A 27,426-nucleotide genomic window follows, 5' to 3' on the forward strand; every position below is an offset into this window, starting at 1 on the left:
TCGTCGCTCTAGGGAGTGCCAAAAGGGGGAATGAGCTGAGAAACAGCACAGCAAACAGGAATCCAGAAATGCGTTTGACTGCAGGCCTGCTGCCTCCGAGCTTGGGCAAGGCCTGCCCGCGAGTTCACATTTCAGTTACACGATCATGCACAGGCCAAACGCACTGCTGCATGCACTCCTGCTGCATGCACTCCTGCTGCAGCATTCGCAGCCACAGCTTACCTGGTCCTGTGTTTGGTGTGATGAAAGGGTAACCCTACATGTGATTTGCTGCTCCATTGCTGTGTAAAGAAAAAAAAAAAAGTTCTGACAGTCACCAGTAGAGGTCATGATAGAGTAGAAGGCAGAGGGGAAGCAGCTGATTGGCTCCCTTTGCTTGGCAGTGTGCTGTCTCGTTCTGTTTAATTGGAGATAGGTTGTTTGTTTGTTTATTTACTTAATTTGGGTTGCGTGACATTTTCTGTGTGTGTCTGAGAAGTGAGCTCACGTACGTGGAATGATAATTGCAGCCTTGGGGCTGAAGTTGTTCCTGTTTCCTCATTTAGTCTCTGAGCAGGGAGGCTGGGGTCGTCATCCTGTGTCCGCATGCGTCTCCATGTAGGCAAACACCAGCCAGCAATGACACCCCCCCCCCTCCATTATCTGCTGCCTGGCCATTAATGTTCTCTTTCTCTGCCAGACCTCATATAGATGGTCCTGCCACAATCTACCCCCCCCTCCTCCGGTTGTAGAAACTCTGCAAACTCCAGTGCACACACGGGTCTGGACAGCGCCTCTTCCAGTGACCTGATTAGACTTTCGGGGGCGCCTGACTGGGCCTGTGTTCCCCCTTTTCTTCCAAGCTAAGAGACCCCCGCACTTTCAAAGCTGTCATAAGAAGGAGAGAATGTTGCAAGTGCACATTCTGGGCTTCATTGTAGGGATTACGTAATGACGGTATTTATTTTTATGATGATTTTTGTTTTGCTTTTTGATGCAGATGGGGTACAAATTTTGAAATGGTTTTTATGAACCTGATTTGGAAGAGAGACCCAGAGTAATGCAGTAATGATCATCAGATTAATGACGGCGTTAATGGTGTTAACCTGTTTCCAGGCAGCATTAAGGAAACATGGGGTCAGGCTCTCTGTTTACCCATTAGATCCCAGCCTAGCTAACAAAAACAGCTTAGGCTGATCTCTGTAGAATTTGTCGTAACCGGTCCCGGTTACCTGCAGCTGGCCAACGGTTCTCCCAGGAAACGTTCCAGGACAAACATAACCTGGAGGGTTTCACATGTAACTGTCAGATCGAGTGAATATGATTGGGAACAGCAACGGCATCACCAGGTGTAATACAAGAGGCCAATTATGAATCTGGCACTGAGAAAATAATGACCAGCCTCATCCAAGCTGGGTGGGTGGATGGAGAGGGGATTCCTGATAAACTCATGCCCCCCTCCCCCTACCAAACCTCAGTTCACCTACTGGCATGTCAGGAAGCATGATCCAGTAATAGCGGAGATATGACACTCACTGGGAGTTGAGCAATGTGTCCCACTATGTCATCAATTTGTTCTTATCTTCCACTTTCCTCTTGTTCTAGGTTCACTTTTCTGTAGTACTTAAATATTGGTGAAAGGGCCCACACCACAGATATCCTGTCTGCCATGTGATTTCGAAGCCTACCAACTGTCTCGCTCTCTGCTGCCCCCTGCAGGGCTCCCTGAGCAGTGAGCGTGACTACGAGAGCCTGGTGCTGATGAGGCTGAGGCAGGCGGCGGAGAGGCAGCGGCTGATCGAGCAGATGCAGAGGGAGGATGAGGAGGAGGCGGACTAAGCTTTGCATCCTCACCACCACCGGCATCCCTGACGGACTCTCTCTGGCTGACTTTAGTTTCGTAAAGCCAACCTTCTGCAACTTTTTTTAAAGAAATGATTTGAACACTTTTGGGTAAATAAACTGGTTTCTGACCGTGAGTCTCTGATCTTTGATGCAATGAAAGATCCCGAACACAACAGGCGAGCTGACAACGGCGTGGACGGTAAATTTCGTCAAAAGTGACCGTGATGTGTTTCGCCGATTTGAGTAAAGTCTATCATAAGATTACAGCCATGTCCTCTGGTGCCAGAGACCTCTGTGGGAAAAGCAATATGCAGTGATACGCAAAATCTCCATGCTACTGCCTTTTAATTACCATCTGTCAGCGGAGCTTGGCTCGTCTCTGAATGGGCGATGGCTCCTTTCTGCACTCACAGCCAAGGCCAGATGGGTTTGACTTCCCGTCAGATTCCAGAGCCCCTCTCGCCGCATGGATCTGTGGAACGAGTTCCATGCTGCCAGGTCCGGAGGGCGGATTGGGGAGCACCAGTGGGTGCGTTCTCCCCCAAGCAATGACCATAGGGTAGCAGATATTAGCTGCCCTCATAAACTTACCTTGGATGAGCTGTGTAATGGGTGGCTATGGTACTGCCTCACAACTGGTCCTTAACTTGTTCCAGAGCTGGGCGGGTGATTTATTCATTTTAATCAATGGATTTCACTGTGACAGGAAAGATGTAGTTCGCATGCGTTTGACATGAAAGATCCCTTTAAATTGTCTTGATTATTATTTCTTGAGAGTTGCCATCTTGCTGTACTCATGTAAGGGCTCGCTCTGGGTACCAGGCCGGCATCAGGAAGGTCACGCCGCTAGGAAATGGGTCACGGGTCAGGTAACACATGAGCGACTGATGTGGAACTGCCTGGAGGATGGGCCAGGACGACTTGGTTTATGGAACAGGACGCATGTTTCCTCTGTAATTGGGACCCAAGGATACCTTGCATTGATTGGAAAGTGATGACAGCATAACAGTGACTCTGGTGGCCATGGGTTGAAAGGTATCAGGATAACATGACTTTTTACATTTTAGAAATTACGCAAATATTTGTGTTGTAACTACATTGCACATTTATTGAAGGTTTTTCTATCAATATTTTGAAAAAACGTCTGTTACCATAAATATGATGTAACATGTAGCCCCCATCTGAAATTAGGCTAGAATACAGTATCTGAAATAACACAGAAAGTTGGGGTAAACCCCAAAGACAGTAGAAAAGTTAAATAAACTTTAGCAGAAATAGCTATTTCCCAACAATAATTCAAAATAAGAGCTTATATCAGTGATGGCATCTAGCCACTAAATTCCATCGGATACAGATTTAGAAGTAGAAAGCATCAAATCCATTTCCAATAATGACTTCCTGTGAAAATTAAGTCAATTTGTAATTAGATGGAACTGACATTCACAATATCACATGCAGTCCATGGACCAAAAACGGTCTTTACACCGGGGGGGGGGGACCTGATCCATGGAGGGCCGGTGCGGGTTTTTGGGATGGCTTCTCAATCAGCCAATAATAAAGCAGTGGTTCTCAACTCCAGTCCTGGGGACCCACTGTTGTTGGCTGATTGAGAGGTCATCCCAAAAACCCGCACCCACACCGGCCCTTCATGGAACAGGTTCCCCACCCCTGATTTACACGGAAGACTCAGATGCTCAGAAGACGTACGTCCACTTCAGGAGAATGAGCAAACTGACCTGGGTACTTGAGACTCTGTGATTTTGTATCTTTTGCTGTATTTTCAGAAATGACTTTTCTGTTGAAGGAGAAAGTAAAATGGCATTACGGCTGTCAGTGTCTGAGCCATGATGTGGAGAAGTGGTGAGCGAGCGTGAGCCCGTCGTGTCCTAGGAGGGGCTGTGTGCCATGGTGGGGGGTAGAAACACCGGGGGGGTGCTGGGGGTTTCTGTTGGTGTAGGGGCACTGACAAGACCCAGGACAAGTCCTAAGGTACCCTAAAGTGTGGATAGAAGAGGAAAGGTTCATTAAAGGTGCTAATATGAACTAATTATTTTACTCATAATTTTAAATGTAGAAAAATGCATTCACATTCATGGTTAGTTACACTACAGGTTACATGTACAACATACACATAGGCTCTGATCCTGAATAGGATAAGTGGTTACAGAAGGTGGATGGATGGATTTACACACTGGCCCTTAGTGCATGATGCTTGACCTTATTCCTCACTTGCATAAAAGATGCATCAAGGCAACGACACTCCTCAGGAAGTGCGTCCTCCCCGTCAGCCGCTGTCAGCTCAGCACCTTGTCTGGATTCTGAGCACAGCTGTCGTGTTAATGACAGTCATTCCCCACATTTTCCCCTGAGGTCAGTCCTGAAAAGAAGCTGAAGAGGTTATTTGGACTAAATGAGTCGATTAGTCCTCCTCTGTCAGTGTGTGATTGAGATTATTAGTTTTCCTCTGGTTTGGAATAGAACATTCCAACGCCGGGCCCTTGTGTGATGGCCAGGGCTCCGTTACACAACGCCCCCCCCCCCCCCCGCCCCATGCCGTGTGGATCCATCTGCTGCTCCCAGCCCATCTAATGCTCCCATCAGCTGGTTCTGTTTATGTGTTGATGGGCCGACTTTCATATCCTTGAAAAAGCTAAACACACGGAGCCCTTTCCAAATTACAACAGAGGAAATACAATTACACCCCCCCCCCCCCTTCCAGAGACACATCCTGATTGCGGCCCACGCCAGCGGCCTGTAGTGCGTGCCAGCAAGATGGAGCGGAAGAGCTGCCCTGAAACGAGACTCCAGCAGCAAAGGGGCCCCCAGGTCGCGCCCCCCCCCCCTACAGACCTGGCAGGGACGCTGGTAACCTACTCGCTGAATAGCCCATCTCTGCCAACCTTCTCCTCCTCTCACCTAACAAATCTAGCACCTGCCCTTTGAGGTGTCCTTCAGGCCGGTTGCCGGGATGGAGGCGATTACCAGGCGGGGTCTGGCTCAGGCGACCTGGTCTCTGTTCGCTCAGTTAGCCCCCCCCCCGCCCCCCGACAGCAGCATTTACACCTGAACCTGTGAGGAACCTGTCTGAAGCAGCTGGTTCCCCCTCGGAGGCCCCACTGCTGGGCTTCCCCTTCACTGGCCTACAGGAGGGCACATGGTGCTCCATGCCTGCCAGATGTTCTATAATCAGTCCAGTGCCTTGTCTTTAAAGTTCTGTTTTCTTGTACCGTATCAGGCCCCAGTTTGGTGGGGTGGCTGGGAGCAAGTTCACCAAGACAGATACTGATCAGAGGAATACTAGAATAGCTTCTTTGGTTGAGAGCTTATTAGTAGGTCCTTCTGCATCTCCTGTCCCTTGACAGCCACAGTAAACTATGTCTGGAGCTAAACGAGGGGAACACAGACAGGGAGACCTTTTGCCATCTTTATTTTCTGTATGCCGCCCCTTGTTACACACATTTGGCATGTTTACGCAGATCTCTCATCTGCACACAAAGGAGCACAGTATCGACAGAAGGAGCGGCGATGGCGGACTGTTGCTGCTGCATGCTGGGAACGAGGAGCTCAGCCGCCTTGCCCCCCCCCCGCCCCCTTCAGCTCCTCCTCACAGCCCCCCAGAGACGCATCCATTCTGTGTATATTTAGCCGCCTTTCAGGACACTCTGTAAATATGACCCAGAGACTCTTTGTGTCTCACACCCCCCCAGCACGACTGCATTGCACACTGGGGGTGGGAGCTCAGCAAGGGGGGTTTAGTCCTTCCTAGAATGGATAGAAGAGTCTGAATTTACCCCTAGCCTTTCAAGGAAGTCCAAAACCACACGGTCCGGGCAGGTTGAGGACATATTTCTTCATCACCCCCTAACAAAAGAAATACTTTACACTCACAAATAGGATTATATGTCATTCCTGCTGTCAGTGGCACATGACAGGCTGTGATCAGACACACAAACAGAAAACACATTTTTGGTGCATGTAAACACTTCTCTGGCTAGACTTAATCGCATTAAGCTTAGTATTGAATAAAAACAAGGCTGGCACCATTATTTAAAAAAAAAAACAATTAATAACAATACATGAATAGAGAATACTGCCCAGAATGGTTTAGATTCGACATTTTACATGACAGATGAAGATTATGATTTCCAAAAAATAAAGAAAACCTTGACCACCCACATCACTCTATTCACAAGGAGAGGCCCGTGGCCCGTCTGGGACCCTACGGGTGGGGTCTGCGTCGACCCACTCGCGTGCAGGCGTTGTTCCGACCCGGCTGACTGTGTCTCTGTGCAGACACCACACCAGCGTCTGGCCCACGCCAGTCATGGTCACCAGACGGAACCCAATGTTCTCTAGCTTGTCCAGGACAACCCGAGGCGGTTCGTCCACGTGGTATTCTGAGCTGCAAGACAGGCAGATGTGGAGGAACGTATATTAGTCGGAGGGGCCCTTATAAATTCACCCCCTCCCCGTGAGTAGTCTCGTAAGCTCTTGTTCATTGGGCTACACAGCGTGACATTCCCACAATGCACCATTAGTTCGGTTTCGTTTGGCTTCCAGGCTCAAAAGTGGCCTCTTTTTCGGTATTACACATAATTCCATTTTTCCTTTCTTTGTCGACTGACATGAATTCCCCATCTCCCCCTAACTGTCCCTCTGAAATATGGGGAGGGGGGGGGGCGAACCCGCTAAAGACGACGCTGAAGAAAGAGCCCCGCATGCTACCCAGCTAACGCTGCAGCGCCCCAACAAAATGCTAATAGCTGTGGCGATCAGATTTAACAAAGTGTTTAACTCTGGAGTTATGTGACGTAATGTTTCTGGTTGAACTGGGGCAGGTATTTATCAGTACCAGCAAATGCCTCAATGTCCCTGACCTCCCTTCTGCAAATATCAGTGGTCAAACAAACGGTGGAACCTTTTCAGAAAGACTGCAGTTTGGGTTCCCCCATGACAGCGCGACTCTGATATGATGTGTCTATGATATAACTGTTTCAAAGGCCTCCTTTTGCTTTCACAAAAACAGCAAGGTGAGTCCATGACATCATCATTAAGTGCCCTATTAAAATGTACAAGAATGTGCAATATGTCCTAACAGCTTTCAGCTCCCCTTCTAGTCTAGATATTATTTTTCTTAATCTATACATTAGCCACTTGTGTGATGGATCCCCCCCCCCCTTACACTTCACCCTTTTTCAAATCATCTTCATACAACCACTGACTTTCTTCTGACAATCAATACCTACAAGTTGTTACCCAGCATCGTCGTCTTCCTGGCTCCCAGGTAGTTCATTATGACTGGATCTGAATGTTCATCTCCCACCATTGTGGGTCCAGTCTCCTGAAACCAACAGCAGGAAAACAGAGTAAGACTGCAGCCTCAAATTCTCAAATTAACAGACATTGAACAAATAAGTCCAGTAAGATATATAAGCCTATATGTATATATATATATATAAGTCAAAAGGCATAATTTTTTCAGAGAAATTTGGTGATCCTAATCCCATTAGGTGGCTGCAACATAACACATTATTAGGATTAAAGGGCAGGCAGGTACAGGCAGGTACTCCATGGCTCTAAGATACAGGCTGAAACAGACGTTGATCTTTGCTGAAGCACACAGTTGTATTACATCTAGTTTTCATCTTTGAGACATCAGGTTTTCGGCTCTGTTCCAGGGGTATCACATCTTGGCCCTGGTGCTGACGTATGGATACAGATTTTCAATGTATAGTACCCTGAGTATACATAATAGTCAGCCTGCAGAGATAATATTTGGCACCATTGTAAGACTGACTGTACTGATAAATATTTTGTAATACAAAGCCTTTATCAGTCAGTATTCCATCACTTCCCAGGTTGCAACACCTGTTGCTTATTGTTGTATCCTTTTCTTGTGGTGATCAAAATACAATCACTGGAATGCATAAAAATGAGCCATACTGTGAACCATACTGGTCTCCATCTCCTTGGGTTTTTCAAAATGAACTGACTTCATGGGACGATCATTATACGGGCCAACTGCATAATTACAGCTTAAAGTCGTTAAGTTCATTCGTTTAAACAAGTACGTCCTACATTTACTGCGTTGCCTGTTTTTATATTATCTTATTAATGTTTTTTTTTTTGGGGGGGGGGGTGCGGTCATTGATTTCTTAGTGTAAACTCTGAAATAACCTTTTCAGATTATTATTTTTGCAAATAATTTAGTTTATTATTTACCGCAATTATTTGGAGTCTATTCGTTTGCCCAGTTGACTTTTTTAACCACGTGTTAAAATTGGATTAGGAGGAGTGACGTTATAAATTTCTGAGCCGCCAGTGGCTTCGTAATTCCAGTGCGCATTGTGTTTTTGTCACGAAGAACTGAACAACTATGCAAAACACGCATCGCATTGTTTAAATAATGAAAGATCCATTTGCCAAGTAATACTTGTGGCTGCTGAAAAGCCAGTTAATTACCATTTGTCGACATCATGTTTATTTGCTATTCGAAGCATTCTCCAGTAGACCATTGACGGACAATACCAGAATACTTATAACCAATTATTATATAAAATCGGAATCTTGTCAGCGATCAATGCAAACAAGGAACTCGCATACATTATAAAAAACAACTAATAATTTATGTGCATGAATGCTGCACAAAATACTTTAACCATCTCGACTATTAAGGGCGAGTGCGCCAGCCTGGTATCACAGTCCTTACAAGAAGACGAGATACGAACCAGACGGATCTGAGTGCTGATGAGAATATAAGGCATCCCGGACTTGTAGGCGTGCGAAATGCAGTCCCCTGGGACGGTCTTTGGCTCGGGTCCGTGGAAGCTACTTCAGGAACAATCCGCTTTCCTGCCTCCTGAGCTCACGATGAGTTTAACACGGAATGCGGAAACGCCCATCGCAGCTAACCAATCAAATGCCGGAGTACTTTGTGATTAACACTGCTTGTGAAGAAGCATGGTTTTCTTGGGAAGCTGAATTCTCCAGTTTGCCAAATAAAAATAACCCTCTCAAGTAACCCGTTTAAACACGAATAATCAATGTCGCCTTATATATGTCCATAATTATTGTTTTCAAAGTGCATGAAAGAGAAAATAACAGAATAGAATAGAATGTTTTATTGTTATTGTACATTTCCAGTCCAACGAAATTTGTAACAGTTATGCAACTGTACCAGTTGGCCATAATAATGTAATAAATGTTTGCATTTCATTACAAAAATATCGGAGGAAAATTCAAAACGATGCAATCCGATCCAGACTCCCCTAACTGATTCGTTTTGAGATTGCCATCCTTCATGGTTTTCCTGATTTCGCCTTGGATTTCCCATATAATTCTGTGGCCTGGATAAAGTATGAGTACCTACTGTGTTTAAGTCGAAACATGGAACATGGATATAGTGTGTATGCGTGTGTGTGTGTGGATCAGGTTTATATTACATTGTGGGGACCAAATGTCCCACATAATGTAATAAAAACCTGTTTTTCATTTTTCAGGTCCCCACTAAGATCTGTGAATGTGAAAAGTGCCAAAAATCCCGTATTTTGTTTGGTTACTTATGGTTAAGGATAGGGCAAGGGTAGGGATGAAGGTCGCCATGTTGGGATTAGAGTTTTCCCTATAAAAATGAATGAAAAGTCCCAACAAAGATATAATAACAGTTCTGTGTGTGTGTGTGTGTGTGTGTGAGAGAGAGAGAGAGAGAGAGAGAGAGATCGTGTGTGTGGGTGCGCACATTCACCCATACACTATAATAACTTTGGCGATATTCATCTAAATATGTTTATAGATATAAAGTTTTTACATATCAATGTTTATAAAGAAAACCTTGACAATTTTCCCTAGGCAATACTTTTCATTGCTCCTTTGAAACAATTAGTTTATGTTATAAATTGTAAAATTAACATTGTCTTTCATTAACTGGACTTAAGTGATATATATGATTACTTTAATTGAAGGCTTTGATTTACGCATGTGCATTCAGGTTTTTTTTGATATTTTTACACTGATGATTTCGTTGTTTGTTTAGGTTTTAATATCAGTATTAGAATCACAGAAACGGTGTTTTGAGCTACGTAGATGCACAGTTCAATTTCTGACGTACTGGAACTTTAATTTCCGTTTCTCAGGCAATGATACAATCTTTAATTTGAAGGTCTGTCTTGGAGGGTACTATGGGAAAAATAAAATGGTTTCCAAATGGCAGAAAATGAAAAATATCCATAATAAATACAATCAATCATTGTTACACGTACTATTGTGCCTAATTTATTGGAAAACTTACCAAATGAATAAATGCGTACTTTAAATGCGGGATGTTAAATAATAAAACCTCCGTGTACGATGGGGCGCGTTCTAGACTGTGTAGGTGTTTCCTGTCGGAATCATTATGCTGTAACCACGGCTCCTCAGCGGCGGTGTCACCGTGGTGATTTCCCCCTTCACCTAGCGAAAACGAAATCAAGCTGAACTTGCGCATGTCGTTGTTCTTAATATGACGCTAATGTAATATATAGACAGGAACATTTAAATATTTAATATTATCATAATTCGAGACAGGTGTGGACAACGTCCCGATACAGATATACGGACGCTAGATATTATGAAGGAGTAACATAAAAACTTTAACTTACAGTAGGTATACGCACACATTTCTAAATAAACTCTCGCAACTAGACAGATAATAGACAATAACTCATGTACATTTTAGAGCACCAAAGCTACATTACTACATAGCTACGAAAATATACTTCCAGGTTTGTCACTCGAATTACGTAATTTACCATGGACAAGCTCGGAAGGGGTACCTGGATTAGTGTAGGTGTGGGAGCCGCCGCGGGGACGGTACTGGTCATATTTATGGTTTTCAAAGAAAGGAAAAGGAGAAGAGAAGAAAGGGGGAAAATACCTCAGAGGGAGCGGTCGGCTCCGCGCGTGCCGGGCGGCGTCGCCATTGTGAGCGCGGGAGCGCGTGAGGGGTCAGGTAAGGGAAGGACTGGATAAACACACGTAAAGGGCATCGCCAGAATATTCAACTTAATGGTTTTATTTTGTTGAGGAGAATTTTTTCGTTACAGCTTTGAAATCCAAAGACGGTGATTTTACTCTTCAAATTTTGTATAGTTTTATTCGAATCTGCTCTTAAGTCAAATCTAGACGTAGCGGCACATGTACGTTTCTGGGATGGGTGGGAAGCCGCCCCCTGCTGGTGAACATGAACAACGGTCTTGCACCTCTATCTCATGTTCATTATAAAGGCCTTCGCTATGTCTACGTTTAAATAAACCTTTGCTGAATCACTAGACAGCTTATTCTGTATTTTACAAATGGTTTGCTTAATTAATTGTCAGCCATGGTCTCTCTCATGTGGTATCCTGGTACCTGCGTGTGTCAGCCTGTGACAGTGCTGCTGGGGGAGCAGCGCTGGTGCTGCCCAATCAGCAGGGGGAGCTGAGACAGTGGCTGGATGAGGTGCTCCACTGTGTGGCTGACCTGCAGGGAGAGGTGGCCGAACTGAGGGGTAGCCTCCAGGGCATCGCAGTGCAAATTGTCCAGGATGTCAAGTGAGTATGTTCTCCCAACTTAGATGTGGGTAGCTTTGCTCTAGGGCAAGGCTATTCAAATCTCGGTTCTCAAGATACATGCACTGCTGATTTACCAGCCTTCCTTTACCTGCGAGTCAGATGTGAAGCCTCCAGCCAATCAGAATCAGTAATTATTAAGCTAACTACCTCGAAGAACTGAAAACAAGGCCTGGATTTGGAATTGAGGTCCAGATTTGAAGAGCTTGCTCTAGGGGCAAGTCAAGGGTGTAGCGTCTTAATTATTTAATATGAGAACATTCTTATCTGTCAAATACCATTGGTATGTTGAGAGAAGCCAGTCCCTGCTATTTGACAGACTTACCATTTCTGCCAAAATTCCGATTGCGTAAAAGAAACAGCTGTTTGTATCTTTGATGTGGCATAGAGTTTCTCTGCTGCTCCTCATAGCTAAACACCAGTGCATTTACCCACAGTTCTGCTCCGCTGTTTTCCCCCCAGGGCCAGCCTGGAGGAGAGCCAGAAGGCTGCTCGCCGCCGTAGGCACCTCCTTCCACGGGAGCGTACTGAGTCCATGAGCTCCAGCTCCATCTACTTTACCGCTAGTGCGGTCAGCATGTACGATGGTGAAAGTGAAGGCGGGTATGTACCAGGCCCCGTATGATGCCTCATGCAGATTTCTCAAGTCCGAAGCTAAGGCTTTGTTTTCTATAGTCGAACAGCAGGGGTGGTGGTTCATTGCATAGGACTGCTGCATCTGCATTTCTGTCACTGCTGTCTTTGTGCAAGTTATATGAATTTAATCAGAAATAAGCAATTCAGGTGCAAAATGAAAAGCTTAACCTCATGGACCCATGGTTTTATCTCCATACTCAAAATAATTTCCAAAAATAGTTTTCAGTGACACTAGGCCAACAGTGTGATGTTTTAGGAAAAGGAGCCATAAAAACAAATGAGGTTAGAGGTTAGATTTGGCTATTTAAGGGGAGGGCGGTTCACTTCATGTGGTTTTATTTTAGTTTTATCTCTAAAGGGCAGAAGACATCTTCTACGGGAAGGAAAGCAGGATGCCAGTGGGAGCAAGGGCTAGAATCAGTGCACATATGTGCTAAGAGAACACGGTTTTAGAATGCTTTCCTTGAGTTATGGTAACTTCCTGTTGGAACCTTTGTGACTTCCTGTTCCGGGTCCTCTGACACATGTAGCCATTAGCCGGTGTTACTTCCAATGTGATCTTGTCCAAGATGAGGCCATTTCCCATGAGATGGAAAGAGGAAATAAATGAGTGCTTCGAAGGTCTTCCTCACCCTCTTCATCAAGAAATGCCACTATCCATAGGTGTAGTGGGTGTTAGTTTGAATCATTAAAAACTTCCCTCCTTCCTGCCTCATTTTGGAAAATGCAGTGGGGCACCAAACAATAATGGGAAATAGGATGATTGTCCCTGGAAGGGCTTGAGTCAGATCTTGCTGTGTAATGTCTCTCCAGGGAGCAATGTGCAAGTTATTTCTGTGAAGTGCAGACTCATAAGGAGAGCCAGAAGAAAACCGCAAAAGCTCTGTGTTATGTGCAACCTCATTTCTTTATTTATTTGCTTCCCAGACACTTTGATCCAGAGTTTCTTGTATAAGCAAGCCATTCCAAAATTTATAGATGGAAAGCTAAGGCAATTATAAATATAAAACTATGAACTTTTACAGACAGAAAAGAGAGGCAAAGGGAAAGTAATGGCTTTTATCTTCAAAAGTGGGTTTCAAGCTTTGTGGTAACTGCATGCGTGATGTGTCTTATAGGTACCATGTTTAGCACTAGCCAATGACCAGTCATCTGCCATCCCACTTGCAGGTACACCACTGCCAACCCGGAATCTGATTACAATGCGGACACAGATCGGGAGACAGACAAAGAGATGGAAAGGGAGAGTGAGGACGAGGAAGAGCAGAGCTGTGCGACAGTGAGAACGTTGAGAAAGGACTCCTGCGCGGAAGAAGAGGAGATGGGGCTCACGCCGCCGCCGGACCCTGAGTTGCCTGGTGGGGAGCTGGCACAGCTTCTCTCCCAGAGCGATGCCCTGCATGCTGGAAGTGCTCAGGAGAAGGCCGAGGGCTACCAGCTGCTGCGGTCAAGCCAACCCCAGGTCAGGTGAAGACATGGCCTTTGGATATTCCTGGGAGAATGTAGAAGGACAGTCTATTACCGCAGGCAGTCTCAACAAAGAAGCATTTATTACAATACCATATGCTAGTACAGTAGCGAATTTTTTCCAGCTTTACAGAGAAATTACTGACAAATTTGTACTGTAATCGTTAGAACAAGTCAGAGAAAACTTCTCTATTAACAGTAATATTAATCATTTGTTTTTAATGCTTTTGTAAATGTGAGCTTCCATAGTGTGTTAAGTAAACACATATTACATGACTGGTCTGTTTTTTTTTCCCCACTTGATAGTGGGGGTGTCCTCCATCTCAGACACTGGTATGCCCTAGCTGAGGTTGCACGAAGAAGCCTACGATATGTAGCTCCCCTCTTATCATGATGCCAAGGGTGGGATCCTTTAATTCAGTTACTCGTCTACCTGTTTGAGAGCTTTCCTGCTTTTCTCTTGGCTGCAGCACGTGTAGTGTTTGTGCAGAGGAAGCGTTCTCTCCTTGTTTCATCTCAAGTTGTTGCGTGTCTTTTTGATTGAGTATAAGTTTATTTTCTGTCAAAGTTTGCTCATTCTGTCTCCTTACTTAAGGCTGTGCTTTTTTGGACACTGTGGTCCATTGGCAGAGTGAAGATACTGGCTGTTTCAACTATAACAATGTCTATTGTCATGCTGTTTTTTTGGAATTTGGTGTTATTTTTGTCCTCAGATCAGGGAGAAAACAGACCCTTCATAATGTAATAATCGAATTCAAGGGGTGCAAGGTTTTAGAACTGACAGTAACCCTGCAGATAGCCAAAGGTTTCCCATCTCACATCAGGGCAGGTTAATTTCAATGGCAGCAAAGTGACCAGGACATGCTGAAAACAAGTGGATTAAGGCTATGGAGAGCATTTTTTTAAGTTCTCTGCAGGGCTTCAGAGGAAGTGATATTTTACACACCTAAACACAGGAAATCCCATGATCCTTCTTCAAGCTTGACTATTGTTCTCTGGGTTATTCTGATACTTTCCGGGTAGGAATATTTCTGAAGCTCATGTTGTTACATAATAGGTTTCTTCAAACCGGCAAAGCACCATGTGCATCGACCAGGCATCTGGCTCCCCTCTAGAGCTTTGGAGATGTGTTGGCTGGGTTCGCTTCAGACGAGTCCATCACTGCCCTTTCATTTAGCAGCAGTTGTCATTATTTTTCCTCTTCAGTTTGGAGAAGATGCAGAGTTCTTGTGGCGGCTGGCCCGTGCTTACAGTGACATGTACGAGACCACAGACGACGTGGAGGAGAAGAAGGCCTACATGGAACAAGGTATCATACCTCCTTTCCTGCTATCTCAAGCTTCTTGGGTCTGTGGGGCTCCAGTTCATCTGCTGTCTTTGTAAACAAGAAAGCCTTTCAGGATTGTTCGCACAAGACAGATCACATGTTTTTATTTTCCTTGAGTGCAATATGTGGATACGGAAACAAACTTGAAAGACATGGGGAAAAAAGCCTGGGAATCACCTTCAACTTCAGCCAAAAAGGCTGTTTATCATGTAGGGTCAACATAGGCGTAAGATCTTTAATCCTTAAGTTTAAAATAGTCACGGACCCAACAGGGGCCACCTGGACCGTCTTACCTAGTACGGGTGCACACATCAACCTTGGGTTGTGAGATTTCTGTTTCCCAGACAACAGTGCTTCCGCGGACTAATGGCTGAGGACACGTGCGTGACTGTGTTCGATTTATGTACTGAGAACACCAGTAGGTAACTCGGGAATTACAAACAGGCCATCCTGCAGGGAAAAGATTAGCTTAACTCCACAAATCTGGGTGCCGGACCGATTAATTATTTGGCCCTATCAAAGGGTTCTGTATAGGGGAAGAAGAATGAAATGGATGACGAGCCAAGAGGGGAAAGTTTTGATGCATAAGAGCAGATAAAGACCAGGAATTCCTCTGGCCACTAGAAGTGTAATAGATCAGAACTGTTACATGCCGGCATCTTTCTAGATTCTCCTCAGGAAGCTCGTAGGTCACTGTGTGATGTGGTCATAGTTTGAGCTGGGATTAAGCGGTTTATGTTTAAAATAACGAGCTGTCGCACAATGGATCCAAAGAATTCTTGACTTCTTCCATGTTTGCAACCTTCCGCCCAAAAGCACAGAGGTGAACTTGAACAGAATCATTCTTGTACATGCCTGGGAACTGCCTTCTCACCTATTCCATGATGCACCTGTATTTCTGTTACTTTGCCATTCATGAAGGTTTGGGTTGCGATTCTTATTCAGACGCACTGTTGGGAACATATGGTGCTGGCTTTGGACCTGCAATGCAGGTTGAGGTGACTGCAGGAACTTCAAGACCTTTTCCATAATTAGGACTGTATCAGTTCATTCATTTGCATGATTAGCCGTGAGCTGGGTGTGGTTAATGCCCATGCTTTTGGATCAACACTTGTGCTTTTGATAGCAAAGCTAACAGTAGCTTACTACCAGGTTTGCAAGAAGAGGTGCAGAGGTACCTTCCTAGGGCCCATTCGGGGTGAGGCCCAGCTATTGTGTCGGACCAAAGCCCCGTCTGCATCCACTTTGACTAATCACCAACAGTCTGCTGGAGCTGGTGGTTGCTATGGATGCAGAGGAAACCAGAAACCCTGTTCCGGAGCCTTCAGGGCCAGAACTTCCAGTTCAGCTGGGCTCTGGTTGCCACCCCGACAAGTTCCCTAATTTGAATTTACCCAGAAAAAAATGAATGACTTTTCAAAGCCCTGGCATTAATGAAAAGAGCTGTGTCATTAAACAAGGCAAGCCTTTCGTGATGGTTTGAAAGGGGAAGATACAAACAAAGGGAAGTGAAGTAATTATTTACAAATAAGCATTTCCTTTTTATTTATAGTCTTTTAGATACTTAAATGTTTTATTCAGATTGTTCATTAGCTACAGCGGGCTGATTTTAAGTCTGAGAGGCTCAAGAAAACAGCTGTTTTTAGGAAGAGCTGGTTGCTTTTCAAGACTTGTTTCTTTGGAATGATGTGCCCCTTCAGTCGGAGTGCTTTTGCTTTCAGACAATGTGCCCTACAAGCTCTTGAGGGTAAAGGCTTCATGCGTTGCCCCTTTGCTGTTCTGAGCATTCCCTGTTTGTCAAGCCATAAATGCTCATGCGCTCCTTTCCAGCTTTAGACTGGCCTAAGAGCAAGTCATCTACCACTCAGGTCCCTCCTTAAGGGAGATGGCAAATGGTCGGGGCCTGTGAGTTGGGAAGGTGGCTGTAGTATCGACGAAACCGGAGACTGAACATTTTACTTGCTTCAGCAGGCTTCAGTTTGGCACTCATTTGACTCTAGCACTCTCTCTCCCTCTCTTCCTTTCTTTCTCTCCTCCACAGGACGGGACGAGGCCGAAGCAGCTCTGCAGAGAGATGGCCTCAGCGCAGAGGGCCACAAATGGTGAGTTGGCAGCTTCCCATAATGCCTTGGGTTTAACAACATGATGTTTATTATGCTGTAGCATGAGTTTGTTGTTTATGAACATGCCTGTGAAGCTAATCTGTTCAGTGTATCATTGCTGGACAGGAAACGGACGCTTGGGGAAAAGAAGCAAAAGAAAACCAGGCAGCTTGAGTTTGTTAAATAGATGGCAAGAGCAACACTGCAAAATCGTGGGTCATGGGTCGTAACATTACCATGAATGCTAGGTTCCCTGGATGTGTAAAACCAGCAAAATGCGCAGGTATATGAAAGTGGTTGGTGGTCAGACCTCAGAAATAAATTAAAGATTTGCTGCTGGACACATGTCACCTGCTTACTTGGGGGTAGCATCTCACTTGCATCATTTTTGTAAGGACATCGTGGTGGCAGGGGGTCCATTTTAGGGGTCTTTCCAGAAGTGGTCTTTTTTCCCCAAAATTTAACACCCTGTTGGTTTGAGTTGGACTCATTAAACCAAGTCACACCTCTCGCTTTGGTGAAACACATCCATTCTTCCTTGGCGAGGAGTGCAGTGAGATGGGGTCAGGCATGGCAAAGAGCTAGGCAGCTTTTTGAAGGCTGATCGCCCTTGTTGCATCTCAGAACAAGTGCCACTTAGGAAGCAAGCGGGGTGGGGGGCAGCGTAAGGAGGAAACTCAGTTACGTGATGATGATGCCATTGGACTACTGTGTTTAATGAGGCCCATATGTTCGCTGGGTTTTCTCTGGTTCTCAAAATGAAAAACACTTGCAGTTCCATTGTCTGAATGGAGAAGTGAAAGGACCTGACAGGGAGGCTGTTCCACTGGCCTGCAGCTTCCCTGCTCAGTGGAGTCTGCATCCGTGTTCCCACCGGGACTGCAGTCCTGGCATTTAGGCAAGGAGCCGTGTTCTGGCCAAATGTTTGTGTTTTATTTTACTCTGGGATTTGTAGTTTTTTTTTTTTTTGCTGTGCTTCCATCACCATCACATTTTAGCAGTGTCTATGTGTGAACCTCCTGTTATTCTACACTGTTCTTTGGGTAGGTCTGTTTCCCTAACAAGGGATAATTAAACGATAGTTTTTAAAAATACTTTTTATGGACCAAACCGTCCAATCACCTGACAGCTATGCTGTGAACAGGCCGATCCACAGGATTGTGTATGGAGACAAATGTGCCCTTTGTAGGATTAGATTGCATGGCATTCTGCTATCTTCTAGCAGTCCAGCCAAATCCCCAGGCTTCCACCTTCATGCAGTTGAGCATTGACTCCTTTAGATTTGGCCAGGGTTTTCTGGCTCTGTCTTTGTGAACTTTTGCTCCAGACAGCTGGGACAGGTGCGTTAAAGATGTGCCTGAGAAATCACCGTTGGCGTTCTGAATGCAGCTGCGGACTCAGTGCCGCTGATGCTGACTCATTTGGCATAACCAGGGCTGACCTGACTGAAAGTGGAGCCACATTGTATAGTTCCCATTTAGATGAATCTCCACTATCAGGTTTCATGCATCTCCAGCCTCTTGAACTCTACTTGCGAGATCAAGTGCTTTTCAAAGAGATGTTTTCAAATGAAAGCACAAACAAATGCCAGCATAACATTTGACAGTGGTGCTTCTTTCCTGATCTAGCAATATCTCTCAAAAGTAAGATCCACCATAGTCAAAAATGAAAGTTCCCAAAAAGACTTTAAAGTGGACAGTCAGATGGCTTTTTTCATTGTCTTCCAGTCTCAATATTTGACACTTGTCCATTGTTCTGTTTCTTGTGGATGTCTGGACCATTTTTAGGCATATACTTGGTCTCGCATTCAGAAACAGTTTGTTTAAAATTTCTCTAGATTCCTTACTTTGAGTGGCACTAGGGTCTCAGCCGGATTCAGGCCTGACCAGACTGTCCGTGAATTATGACTGCTGTTAGGACAAAGTATTTTCTTTTCGAGTTTATACAGAAACACAGAGGTGGGGGGCGGGGGGGGGTACCACCTCTGTTTATCGGTGTTCCACCCTCCCAAAAAGAAAAAAATGTATCCTTCTAGAGTCCTCTGGTTGCAGAATATAGAGTAATATGGTCTCACGGCACATTGCATAAATGTTAGACTGTAATAATAGCAAGCTGTCAATGTATATGTGTGTTGCTTTTGGAGGAAATGATGCATTCAGGAATTGCATAATGGTTGATATTTCTTAAATATTACTCAGCTGGCCAACGAGCTGGATTTATTTGTTTTGTAAGGTACACTTACTGCATATTTGTTACTGTTACTTCATTTCGTTGATAATAGTGCCCTGTATGCAGATGGGGGATTTTGTCCAAATTCAGTGCTTCTTTGATGCCAGAGGGTCCTTTGATGTACAGTTGTGGAAAAAAAGTTTGCACGCCCTTTGAGATTATTGGGATTTCTGCATGAATTGTTGCCTAAATGTGAATCCGATCTTCATTTAATCTATAACAATAGATTTATTTAACAAACACAACATTTTGCCTTTTGCTTTCGTTGTCTTTATTGAATGAATGGCTTATAGAACATGGTTTATAGAACAAGTACAATCTCTAGGATAATGACCTCTTGAAAAGAGGGTAATTGGAGTCAGGTGTTCTAATCAGTTCAGAAGTGGGTTTGAATTGCCTGTTTTTACAAAACACACAGACATACACACACACACACACACACACACACAAAAACTTTGATTACCTGTCCTTCATAAGAGAATTCTGTTACAATGACCTTATCATTTGAGATTTTAGAGGACCTAATGAAGCTTATGAGATTTTGAAAAACATATCTAAAAACTTTGGTTTCCCTAGGAGTGGATCTCCTGCAAAGATTAGGACCAGAGCTTGCAATGAAATCCTCAAACAAGTGACAAAGATCCCTAGGGTGACAGATAAGGATCTCCTGGCACTTTTATTCTATTTACGTGTGTCTACCCTGGTATTCATGGTGGTAACAGCAGAGGAATCCACAGCTCTCATAAGAACATTGCTACCTGTCTCAGGTTTGCTGAAGATCAGCTTGAAATTCTATGGCACTAATAACTCTTCTTTAAGATGATATCAAAGTTGAACTTTTTGGTAAATGTTCATTGCATTATGTTTGGAGAAGACATGTATGGAGAAAACAAGACCGTGAAGAGAGTGAAATGGTGTGCGGCTGTAACTCTGCCCTTCGGGCCTGGATGGCTTGCAGTGATTGAGGGACCAGTGAATTCCAAGTTGCACCAGAAAATTCTACAGCATAATGTCTGGGCATCTGTCTGTGAATTAACATTCAAAAGAAGTTGGGTTGTAGCATGACAGTGATCCAAAACACAGAAGTAAATCAGCAACAGAATGGCTTTGAACAATGAATTTTTGTACTTTACAATGGCCAAGTCAGATTTCTGACCTCAGACCCACTGAAATGATCAGATCAGAAGCAGCCTTTTCGTGGTAGACACCCTAAAGATACATGAAAGTTTTATAGAGAGGAATGGGCCAAAATAGCTCATAACCTCTGTGCAGGTTTCAGCAACAGCTACAGAACATATGGTAACGCTTTACATTAAGTGCACCTTCATAATGCATTCATTATGCATTCATAGAACATTCAGTGCATCTTCATAATGCATTCATAGAACATTCGTAAGCAGCATGCAAGTACACCTTAACATCCTAACATCCCTTAACAGCTTTAATATATATTATTAACAAACATTACATGACAATACAATTATAATGTTTGTTATTATATAATTGTCATTAATTTATATTACAGCTCTTAAGGGATGTTAGGATGTTATGGTATACATACATGATGTTTATGAATGTTTTATGAATACTTAATACATTATGAATGTGTACTGAACGTTTTATGAATGCAATATGAAAGCATTATTAAGGTGCAGTTAAAGTAAAGTGTTACCAAACATATTTGGTTGGTATTATTGCCAGTTAAGGAGGTTCCACTACTTATTAAATATCCTTTTTCCATCAGTGACGTTCATTAAAACATTTTTTTAATTATTATAACTTAGATGAAGATTTGATCACATTTTAGGATCCATTCATTTAGCAGCCGTGATTCCAAAGGGTGGGGGGAGATTTCATTTTAAAAGGGGTGCGTGTGTAGGACGTGCTTTGTTTACCTTCCTCTTTCACATAGAGGGATTGACACAAAACCTTCCAAATTGTACTTGAGCAGAATAAACATATATTCATCCTGTTTAGAGAGCTGGCCCGCGAGAATGTTCTAGAAGTTCCCAAAGTCATCACTGAGATATTAACATTCTGCTGTAATCTACTACGATTGTGGCCATTGACATGTGACCACCTCTTCACCCCTTCCGCATGGCCCCTATCGAATAGAATAGGATTGAACAGAAAAAGACCCCAGTTTCCTGCCCAAGCCCATGGAAAGAACGCTGAAACGGTTTTCTGACAGGGAGGATGAGTTCAGTTAGGACTGGGCTTTGGGGGAAGACTGCGGCCTAAGAACAACATTGGGATTGTTTCTAGAAGCTTAGGGTCATGGCTGGCCAGCAAGGTTGTTTACTCTTTTGTGCTCGCAGTGCCCCCAACACCCTTCATCAAGCCAAGGCTGAAAGGCTGCTTCTTATTTAGCGTAATGAGACTCCAAATCGCTCCCTTGCCCCTTTTTGTTGGGCCACACGTTAATGCACCATTTCCTTTGGTGTGCAGTGAGAAAATGACTCCCAGAGTTGTCAGTGTGGGGTTGTGAGGTTACCTCCCGGGAGCAACTCTACAGCAACACACACTGCTGCTTCTCAATGGACCTGAGTCTTCTCTGCCCCACTGGTCACTTCTTCTTTGAGGTGATGGTAGCCTCAGTTTATGGACTGGTCATTCATTTTGCTTGATGATATTTGTCCATTTAGCCTTTGGCCTTTGACGGGCATAATGGTGCGATTGTTATCCCTCATTTACTGTGACATGTCTCCTTCAGTGATCCATAGGCATCTCACTTGCAACCCAGAAGCAAAGATCATCTAGGTACTATTCACTGTGCTTATAAGAATTATGTGCCCAATCTTTCTTTGTATACTTTTTTTCACACCCACCCTCAGATAAGAAATTCCACGTCCGATTATAGTGGGTCCAGTAACACCTGCCCCCCCCTATCCCCTGCCTGTTTAGCTACCCCCTTCCTTTAGCAAGCCACTGGCCTGCTTTTAGTCACGTACTGCTCTCCCTCCAGCTTCTGGACCTTCATGCTCAAACTGTTTGGCTTGGCAGCAGTCTTGGTAACATAGCACATAGGAGGTCATCCTGACCAGGGAGTGATGGGAGGGGGGGGGGAGGGGTTAAGGAGCCAGATGCTTGTTACACAGGTGCCTTGACATAAGTACGTAACCAGAGTCAATCCCGGGTCTTGCAGGGGAACCATCCATTCATTAATATTACTCTATCATTTTGCATGTTCTTTTTATGTTTCAAGTTCTCTTACAAAGCTCTTCTTCATGGCCAGTGTAAATATCCTTATTTCCGGAGCCTTCCCCAGGCATAGCCGCTGGTGGGCCTGCCCTTAGATGTTTCTTTTGGCAACCTGCCTTGAAGTTTGGAGCATCTTTTGCCAGCTAGCCGCTGATGCTGCTGTTGATGTTCTGCAGATATCCCCCCACCCACCGATAACCTAATGTAGGAATGGACTCCTCTCATTTCCTTTTGAAGTTCTCTCAAAGCCTAGGGATCCGTCATCATCTTCAGCCATCTAGTCCAGGCTAATGCAGCACCTTGAGCACACTTCTGAAGCTTGTTGTAATGATACGTATGACAAGTAAATTGAAATTTGAAACTTGAACAGCATATTCTTAGAATACTGGCCTGCTGTGTCCTTATCATGCGAGGAATCCAGTTGACCGTGTTCTTATGTAAAGCTAAGCGGGTCTCCATTCATGCCCAATCCTCTGCCTATCCAGCTTTATGTTTAACTCACCATTTTTTATCATCTATTGCATGCAGTGTCCAGCAGATCGTGGCCGACAGACGAGCTAAGCCAGCCATCTCACTAGCTCGTCATATTTTGGGAGCATGAGGAGCTCTCATTGGATTACAAACAAAAGAACCTCAGACTGGTTAACACCCAGAACGGTGTGGGTACCGGTTCCACATTCTCCATGTTGTTGTTTAAAAATAAATCCAGGACATTTGATCTTTTTTTCAATTCATTGGATATTTTCAGTAGTCTTCACAGTGTAGCACTTGGGGGAAGAAACTCATGAAATGGCTCACTTTCCCTAGAAGTGAGGTACCCAGAGCTGCCAGAAAAGCTCCTCACTGCTGTGTCGAATTGTACTAATAAGCTCCATAGGTATAATCCTGAAGTTCTGATCTTCTGAAAAATGTTTGTATTCAGGCTCTGTTTTTTGAGGTTTACATCTCAGACGGCATGTAGAAAACACTCCTGCGTTACCTTCTGCCTTTCTTTGGTGTTGGACTTCTCTTGATCTTAAAGCAGCTGCTTTCATTGCTCTTCATCTTGCTCTGAGCATGTCATGGTGTGCCAGTGGAAAGCCACGTGGTGGTGGTGGTTCCTTTGCTCTGCTCTCATGCCAGCATTTCAATGGCATCGTCTCATTTGCCCCATCAAGTTCTCACTTACACACTACCACACCCAGCAGGCACGTTCACACGCTTAACGCAAGTATGGAAGGGTGTCTTGTCCCTCAAATTAGCCAAGTGCAGGCTGCTTAATCTGCACTTTATCTATACTTTGGCAAATACTGCATGGAAGCAATTGTTGGCTAAGTAAATAGACTGCAATGCACCGCATTAGTTACGGCAAATGTTTACATTGGATACAAGGAAAGTCTGTCAGCGTGTTAGAGTGCAACATGCCTCATAAGAACTTTCAGGTGAAGTGCACAAAGTTGTATAATGGGGGTGACATGATGGCGCAGTGGTTAGCACTGTTGTCTCAGACTTCTGGGACCAGGGTTCGAGTCTCCACTATTGCTCCGTGTGTGAAGTTTGCATGTTGTCACCATGGGGCTTCCTTCAGATACTTTGGTTTCTCCTTACAGCCCGAAAACATGCTGAGATAAATTGGAGTTACTACATTGCCTGTAGGTGTGCTTGTGTGAGTGTGCTCTGTGATGGGTTGGCACCCCATCCTGCATCAGTTATGCCCCTGGGGGCCATGTATGGCACAACAGGTTAGGATGCTGTGATCAGAAGGTCACTAGTTCAAATCCCATGGTTGCAGTGATATCACCATTGGGCCCTTGAGGTAGGCCGTTAACCCCCAGGCACTCCAGAGACTGTCTGATCCTGCTTTCTCAAAATGTACGTCGCTCTGGATAAATGTATCTTTGAGGAACATACTGGGAGTGTGGGGCTTCTTTTCCCACAGTAGAAAGTTATTTTTGCCCTCTGTACATTTCTTACTCTGGACCACTGCTTGACGTCAGCCGGCTGCAGGGACTGGACTTCCTCCAGGTCTAGAGCACTGAGCGGCACTCAGTGAAAGTGTGTGTTTCTTTCTCCAGAGAGTAATGGTGACCGCATCGGAAGAAGCTGAGAAAACGAAGGGCTCCAGTCTTCCTTCTGTTTATAATTTTAGTCCTTTGTTTCCATCGCGATAAAGCTGTGCCTCTTTGAGCCTCAGAGGAGCAGCGGTCAGCTTGCACTGTGCTGCCATATGGATGGGCTCTGTGTGGAAGCGGGACCGGAGCACACGCAAGCTCGCCACGGACGACAGAGCAGCGGCTCCCAGCTGGCTGTACTTTGAGCACTCGGGCAAGCATGAGGGTGACATCACATGGAATTGGTAGGGGGGGGGGGGGGGGCATCCTAACATCATGACACAACCGGGGTCTTGGATAAACAATCTCTTCACGTTTTCCTCTGCTGTAATACCTCCCCATTATCTTACCCATTATTATTTAATGCCTTGTAATTGAGCCCAAGTTGGGATCTGCTGCTCAAACAGAATGTTTGGGCTTTTTCTGAGCTGGGTTTCTATCAATCGGTTCACCCCATGTTTCTCTAATGTTGCGTAAGAGCCTTCCTTCAGGGCCTGCGATTACATCAGCCTGAGGCACCTTTGCTGCCAGACCACAGTCCCTGTCATTTACATTGGACTGGGAATTTGCTGCTTGTGTAATTTCCCGAAAAATTATTTTTCATTATTTCTTGTTCGTTTTGTAACATTTTTCGGCAAAGAACAACTCGCTGTGCGACACCTGCAGAGATGACGGGGGACTTGTGTAACACTGAGATCTAATTACTGAGGGGTACATGGGAGAATTTTGCACTGAGGGGCTGTATGGCTTCTGGGATTGGCAGAGCCGGTCGCTGGTGCAGGTATCAGCGACACCTCTGCAGGAAGAAGAGAAACTCAGAGCCAAACACATAGTCATCTGTGTCCCATCCAGTCCTGATGCCGCTGTCCCTTTGCTTGAAGCCAGACAAAATTTACCATTGCTGTTATTTCTAAACAGCCGTGCCTCCTTCATACACCCCTGGCAAACTTCTAGGCTTTAATTGGTTCAGTGCCTAGTGGTATTTTTCCTTGTATTAATGGTGTGTTCGCAGCAGAAAGAGGGTTTTTTTTATTGAGATGGTGGTTTCCTTTTAACGATTCCAAAGTCGGTATTTATGTTCTCCGTTTATCTCGTTAATGTTTGTTTATTCAGCCCCAGCCGGCAGCTTGCTCTTTTGACCTCGGTCGGCAGTAAAATATAGCCACACATGGCATAATCAATTACCCCGCTAAACAGAATTATGTCGTTGGATATCCGGAAGCAGTTCTGCATGCAGGAGCTGCACTTCAAAAAATCTGAAGTCTGTAAAATTTGCAGCTACTAAAAATCACATGAGCACGGATTCTGAGGATTGGGGGGAGGGGGAGTAAACAACAGCGCTCTGAGTGCTGCGTAACTCCCTCTTCAGGACATGGCAACTTGTTTTGTTTGTTCGGTTATTTATTAGGATTTTTTTTGTTGCTAATGGAAAAAATGATAATGAGAGTAGGGTTGCCATTAACGACTATTTTTCCAACAGTTAGTCTATCAACTATTTTACCAATTGGTCGATTAACCTAAACAATTCGTTTTCCTCCAGAGAATTGAATTGACTGTTTCATCTCAGTTAATTTTAGTTTGAAAACAACAAACTGCATGTCACTGCAGGGCTTTAGATAAAGGGCGACGGCTTTTTCGGCACTATATGGACATTACATGCGGCAACGATAAGCATATTAGTATGCTTAAAATAATAATGAGAGGCATAATTGTCACGCCCCGCTCCGTCCGCTCCTAATGTGTACCACGCCCACCTCGTTACCTCGTGTTCATCCCTGATTGTTCTCACCTGTGGTTCGTTACCCGTAGCTTGTCTTTTGTATTTAGTCCTTGTCTCAGTCAGTCTACCCAGATCCGTCATTGTAGTGTCACGTTGGATGTTCGATGTTTGCCCGGATCCCTCAATCAGGGGCGCCGTAAGGGGGAGGAAAGCTAGGACGATTCCAAGGGCCCCTGAGTGACAGGGGCCCTAAAAAATTAGGAAAATAACTGGATTGGTTTGGACTGGGGGGCCTAATATGATATGCTTTCATGGGGCCCAAAATCTCTAGCGGCGCCCCTGCCCTCAATAAACCCCGTTTGTCTGTCTTTACGGCTCTGCTACCCTGCTCGCCTGCTCCGTGAAACCTGACAATAATGTGATGCCCAAAACTTAGTAATCTGTATAAATTCGGCGCATCCTTATGCTTAATAAATTCAGTTAGCAGAGCACAGCCCATGCGACCGTTTTGGTATACCATGGAAGCAATAAGCACTAAAGTCGTGGTGAAGAATGGGACGGCTCAGCAGCCACAACATGTTGTAAAAGAGGAGGTATTGTCGTTAAACAAGGTAAAAAGGCGTTGATGGGTAAAGGTACTGGTTACACTGGTTTTTGGTAAATATTGTTTTCATTTTTATTTCATTTCACAAATAATTTTTAAAAATCTAGCGTCCATTTTCGTTTCATTTTTAATTTACGATAATAGCACTGGTCCCAACAAGCCCAACGTGCACGAACGCCACACTGGTAGCAGCAGTCAATATAAGCAGTCAGAATAAGCCCAGATTCTAGTTTAAACATTTTCTCAAACACTTATTCAGTGGAAGTGTATGGCTTTAGTAATGAGTGTATTTAGCAGATACAGGAACAAAACATATTTAAAAGGCCACCATACTAATTGTACTTTAATAAACATGAAAAAACAACACTTACGGTGGTTTTGCCCGTTCTGGCCATCATCCTTAATAGCACATATGTATTTCCTCTTCAGGTGCTCATGCATAGCGCTAGTGCAGCTGTGGTGTGCCATCAAACTTTGCACTGCGCACAAACCACTTTTTTGTTTTGTGATAGTTTGAACTACTCCCATAATTATGTAGTGATATTGAAGGAAAACATTGATCATAATGAATTGAAGCGTGTCAGAAATAAAAAGGGTAATTTCATTAAAATCATTTTTTTAAAAAAGATGCATCGATTTAAA

The 27,426-nt window shown here is 44.4% G+C and overlaps 3 protein-coding genes and 1 long non-coding RNA gene across 7 annotated transcripts in view; 2 read left to right on the forward strand and 2 right to left on the reverse strand.

Moving 5' to 3' along the window:
- Positions 1 to 1,953, forward strand: part of dnajc17 (DnaJ (Hsp40) homolog, subfamily C, member 17) — a 36,042-nt gene extending 34,089 nt beyond the window's left edge. The window contains exon 11 of the mRNA XM_023802270.2: positions 1,699 to 1,953. Coding sequence (XP_023658038.2) covers positions 1,699 to 1,818 — 120 coding nt within the window. The 3' untranslated portion in view covers positions 1,819 to 1,953. The remainder of the gene's footprint in view (positions 1 to 1,698) is intronic.
- Positions 1,954 to 2,905: 952 nt separating this feature from the next.
- On the reverse strand, positions 2,906 to 8,717 carry gchfr (GTP cyclohydrolase I feedback regulator). 3 transcript variants are annotated; one of them, XR_011982566.1, is made up of 5 exons: positions 8,553 to 8,717; positions 7,071 to 7,165; positions 6,001 to 6,226; positions 4,054 to 4,212; positions 2,906 to 3,818 (listed from the first exon to the last, which is right to left on the reverse strand). XR_011982566.1 is itself a non-coding variant. In XM_072699223.1 (4 exons), exons 1-3 carry the CDS (start codon positions 8,586 to 8,588, stop codon positions 6,007 to 6,009), a joined length of 351 nt encoding a protein of 116 aa, XP_072555324.1. In that variant the 5' UTR covers positions 8,589 to 8,717; the 3' UTR covers positions 2,906 to 4,212; positions 6,001 to 6,006. The 3 variants fall into 3 exon arrangements, 2 of the variants coding, with proteins under 2 accessions (XP_072555324.1, XP_023658042.1); XM_072699223.1 differs by having other exon boundaries at positions 2,906 to 4,212; XM_023802274.2 differs by lacking the exons at positions 2,906 to 3,818; positions 4,054 to 4,212 and having other exon boundaries at positions 5,235 to 6,226; positions 8,553 to 8,716.
- A 244-nt stretch (positions 8,718 to 8,961) lies between these two features.
- Positions 8,962 to 11,012, reverse strand: LOC140578405 (uncharacterized). Its single transcript, XR_011982567.1, has 3 exons — positions 10,736 to 11,012; positions 10,112 to 10,272; positions 8,962 to 9,999 (listed from the first exon to the last, which is right to left on the reverse strand). It is a non-coding gene; the product is annotated as an uncharacterized lncRNA (long non-coding RNA).
- The window catches only part of rmdn3 (regulator of microtubule dynamics 3), a 51,996-nt gene continuing 34,818 nt past the window's right edge, over positions 10,249 to 27,426 (forward strand). Inside the window, exons 1-6 of one of the 2 annotated variants that reach the window (XM_023802264.2) lie at positions 10,249 to 10,810; positions 11,222 to 11,390; positions 11,871 to 12,011; positions 13,215 to 13,506; positions 14,718 to 14,820; positions 16,880 to 16,940. In XM_023802264.2, the coding sequence (XP_023658032.2) occupies positions 10,612 to 10,810; positions 11,222 to 11,390; positions 11,871 to 12,011; positions 13,215 to 13,506; positions 14,718 to 14,820; positions 16,880 to 16,940 (965 nt within the window). In that variant the 5' untranslated portion in view covers positions 10,249 to 10,611. The remainder of the gene's footprint in view (positions 10,811 to 11,221; positions 11,391 to 11,870; positions 12,012 to 13,214; positions 13,507 to 14,717; positions 14,821 to 16,879; positions 16,941 to 27,426) is intronic. The other variant, XM_023802262.2, reaches the window with a different exon arrangement.

Source organism: Paramormyrops kingsleyae, chromosome 14, assembly GCF_048594095.1.
Source record: "Paramormyrops kingsleyae isolate MSU_618 chromosome 14, PKINGS_0.4, whole genome shotgun sequence".
Taxonomy (NCBI): Eukaryota; Metazoa; Chordata; class Actinopteri; order Osteoglossiformes; family Mormyridae; genus Paramormyrops; species Paramormyrops kingsleyae.

Coding starts and splice junctions, on each gene's coding strand:
- gchfr (XM_072699223.1), bottom strand. CDS start 8,588: ATGCCTTATATTCTCATCAGCACTCAGATCCGTCTG. Junction 7,166..8,552: donor TCAGCACTCAGATCCGTCTG/GTTCGTATCTCG, acceptor TGTTGGTTTCAG/GAGACTGGACCCACAATGGT. Junction 6,227..7,070: donor ACGATGCTGGGTAACAACTT/GTAGGTATTGAT, acceptor CCTGTCTTGCAG/CTCAGAATACCACGTGGACG.